This window comes from Zea mays, chromosome 9 (assembly GCF_902167145.1).
Source record: "Zea mays cultivar B73 chromosome 9, Zm-B73-REFERENCE-NAM-5.0, whole genome shotgun sequence".
NCBI classification, from domain to species: Eukaryota; Viridiplantae; Streptophyta; class Magnoliopsida; order Poales; family Poaceae; genus Zea; species Zea mays.
The window spans coordinates 118827600-118830602 of NC_050104.1; the positions used below are offsets into that span (position 1 = coordinate 118827600).

The 3003-nt window shown below is 41.2% G+C and overlaps 1 protein-coding gene across 1 annotated transcript; it reads right to left on the bottom strand.

The window, feature by feature from the left end:
- Nucleotides 1-484: 484 nt before the first annotated feature.
- Nucleotides 485-2682, bottom strand: LOC103640217 (ras-related protein Rab5A). The gene is made up of 5 exons (XM_008662847.2): nucleotides 2656-2682; nucleotides 1795-1843; nucleotides 1431-1504; nucleotides 988-1081; nucleotides 485-904 (listed from the first exon to the last, which is right to left on the bottom strand). The coding sequence occupies exons 1-5, from the start codon at nucleotides 2680-2682 to the stop codon at nucleotides 798-800; spliced, it is 351 nt and encodes a 116-aa protein (XP_008661069.1). The 3' UTR covers nucleotides 485-797.
- Between the last annotated feature and the right edge of the window lie 321 nt (nucleotides 2683-3003).

The window sequence follows — 3003 nt, forward strand, 5'->3', positions numbered from 1 at the left end:
GAGGGGATGGTGAGTCGGACGGCCTCTCCCTCCGAGTCGGGGTCACAATGCTGCACGCACGGGTGAACTGGCGGGGACATATGACAGTGACAACTTGGAGTCAGGGGGAGAGGTGAGGCGGGGGCATGGCCGCGCCAGGCGCCCACACTGCACTCTTAATTAGTAGTAGGGATAAGTAGTATAGAAGTGAGTGTAATCTCTCTCTATATGTATATCTTCAGAGCTTTCTGAAATTACTCGTTTTGAATCAAATCAGCAGCATGAGCAACTGCCTGGATGATGCCTCCGTTTATGTAGCGCATGTGCATCACGTTTTTATGATACAACCAGATATGTATCCAAATTCTGTACATCAAACCGATGCACATCTGAACATTGTCATTTGGGTTCACCCCACTGATAAAAGAGTTGCATCTAGAAACCGTAAAACCCATAAATTTACTGATCATCAAACTGATAAAAGAGTTGCATCTAGAAACCTTAAAACCCATAAATTTTATCATCGTGTGATTGGTATAAGTGAATCAAACGAATCTGTCTAGTTTCACTCTGTTCTCTCAAGTCTTAGAAAGACAAGCACGATCATGCACCGTAAGAACACATGAGTCTCCAAAGTAACAAGTATTCACATTTACAAGGAACACGACACCGAACAAGCAGTGAAAAGTATAGGATTTCAGCAACTAGGATGGCAACCACTTCACAAGATTCGGCAACATTCTTCCTCGCCTCCGCGCACATAATACTCCTGGAGTCCAGGCCATGGAACATGTGATCCACACTTCCCATCTTGCGCTTCACGCACAGCAGGAAGAAGAGCTCACCATCCTCTCAGGTGGTCTCTGGTTGAGAACCATCCCGCCTTGTGGGTTCTGAACCTGCTGCCCTTGAAGCAGTTTCTTCGCTGAAATGAGGATGTAATAGTGACAGTGGGTAAATGATTGAGCAGCAGCACACTGTCTGTGTGTTTAAATGCTAGTTACTCACCAATCTCATAGAACACGTCGTTCACATTGGTAGCTGTTTTGGCAGAAGTTTCCATGAAGAAGAGACCATTCTCTTGAGCGTACGCCTTTGCTTCCTGCAGCATAGGATAATGTTATGTAATGTATTTTGTTTTGGTTCAGTAGACACCATCACAATCAAACGAGAGGAAGACAAAAAAACATTGCTGCTATCATGCACCAACATTTTCATGCTCCCAGGTCCCAGCTTACACGAGACATCAAACTGGAAGTAATCACTAAAAAGACATTCTGTGTTCCCTACCACTCTGAAACATATTGTTGGCCGATAAAGATGCAGCGATTGAATGCAAAAGCTTCTAGGATGAGAAATCACTAAAGAATGAAGATGGCAGCAGCTACATAAACAAATGTGGTAGCTCATGAATTTGTTAAAAATAGAACTTGAGAAGCACATTAACATACATCTGCTGACACCTGCCTCGTATCTAACAAATCAGCCTTGTTCCCAGCAAGAGCCACTATTGTATTCGAGTTTCCTGCATTAAAAAGGAAAGGAAAATTAAAACAAAAACTTGTAGATCAGCAGCACACTCAATGACATAATACATCCATAGATAACCCCTTCCAAAAAAAATTCACATCGTACTCGCTGAATCAACTTCTTACACAGCTCTTCGATAGGACCGAGGTAAAAAGTGCATGTATTCAGGGGGTCTAAGATCCAAAATATCAATATCTTTACTTTTGAAGCAAACTTCCACCATACAAGTGCATGTTCTAATATGTAGAGCACTGAAGTAAAAAGTGCAAAGTAGAACTATGTTACCTTGTGCTTGAAGTTCTTGAACCCATTTCTTCGCATGTGTAAAAGAGGCCTATAATGCATAAAATTAATAATGAGTACTGCTATTCATATGTGCACACCACAATATTAGTAATTTAGTATGCCTTAAGATTAAAAGGAGAAAAGAAGATTAGATTAAATTTGTTCATGGAGAAAATCAGAATAAATTTAAGGTTGCTTGATACATAAGACAAGTCAAGGTTACCTAAGAAAAAAGTAGACAAGCTGTTGAGGGTGATTTGCATTGGAGACTGTAGAATTGACAACAACTGAAGTGGCCAGCACATTATCAGAGAATATATAGAAATGATACAGATTATTATCCACCAATCGTGTGGAATTCTGGTTCTCCTCTGAGCGACTCCTATGCTTCGGGTTCCGAAGCCACTCCTCTATCAGTTTCACAGTTAGACCGTGCAGATTCTTCGGGAAGGATTTTGCTGCTAACTGGCCAAACTCAGCACTCTGAACAATTGCTGCCTTTGCACGCTCCTCTAGTGCCAGGGCATGGTTCTTCAATATCACTATTGTTGAGCTGATATCATAGTGAGAGTCCTGAGCCTTGTATATTAACAGTGCTAGCCGGCTTATTATAGGATGGGCTTCATCTTTAGTGATTGCTCTCTCACTAACTGCCCCTTCAGAGAGCAATCTTTGACAATTCCTTATCTGTGAACTAAGCTCCCATGCAAGCTGAAGATTATCATGCTCTTTTGCAAGGATGACGGGTGATCTTATCGGAGTCCTTTTTTGTTTGGAAGAATATCAAGATACGGCTCCCATCCATTAGATCAGACAAGAGCTTACTGAGTTTGTGGGAAAGAGGTGAAAATCAACTCACACCGTGTATAGATAATGCTGGCCACCCATCCATTCTAAGCTGTCGGGTGATCTTATCGCAGTCCTTTTTTGTTTGGAAGAATATCAAGATACGACTCCCATCCATTAGATCAGACAAGAGCTTACTGAGTCTGTGGGAAAGAGGTGAAAATCAACTCACACCGTGTCCATTTGTAATCGAAAGTAGCATAGTAAGTGAGCATAAAAGTTTTTAGTCAAAACACCGTCAACCATACATACCTTGGATACTTCTCATGATCTGAAATAACTTTAAAGAAGTAATTAATAAGCAAGTACTATAGTTTCAAATGCTTACAAAATCCTTCTGTTCTGATATATATCTTCCAAGGC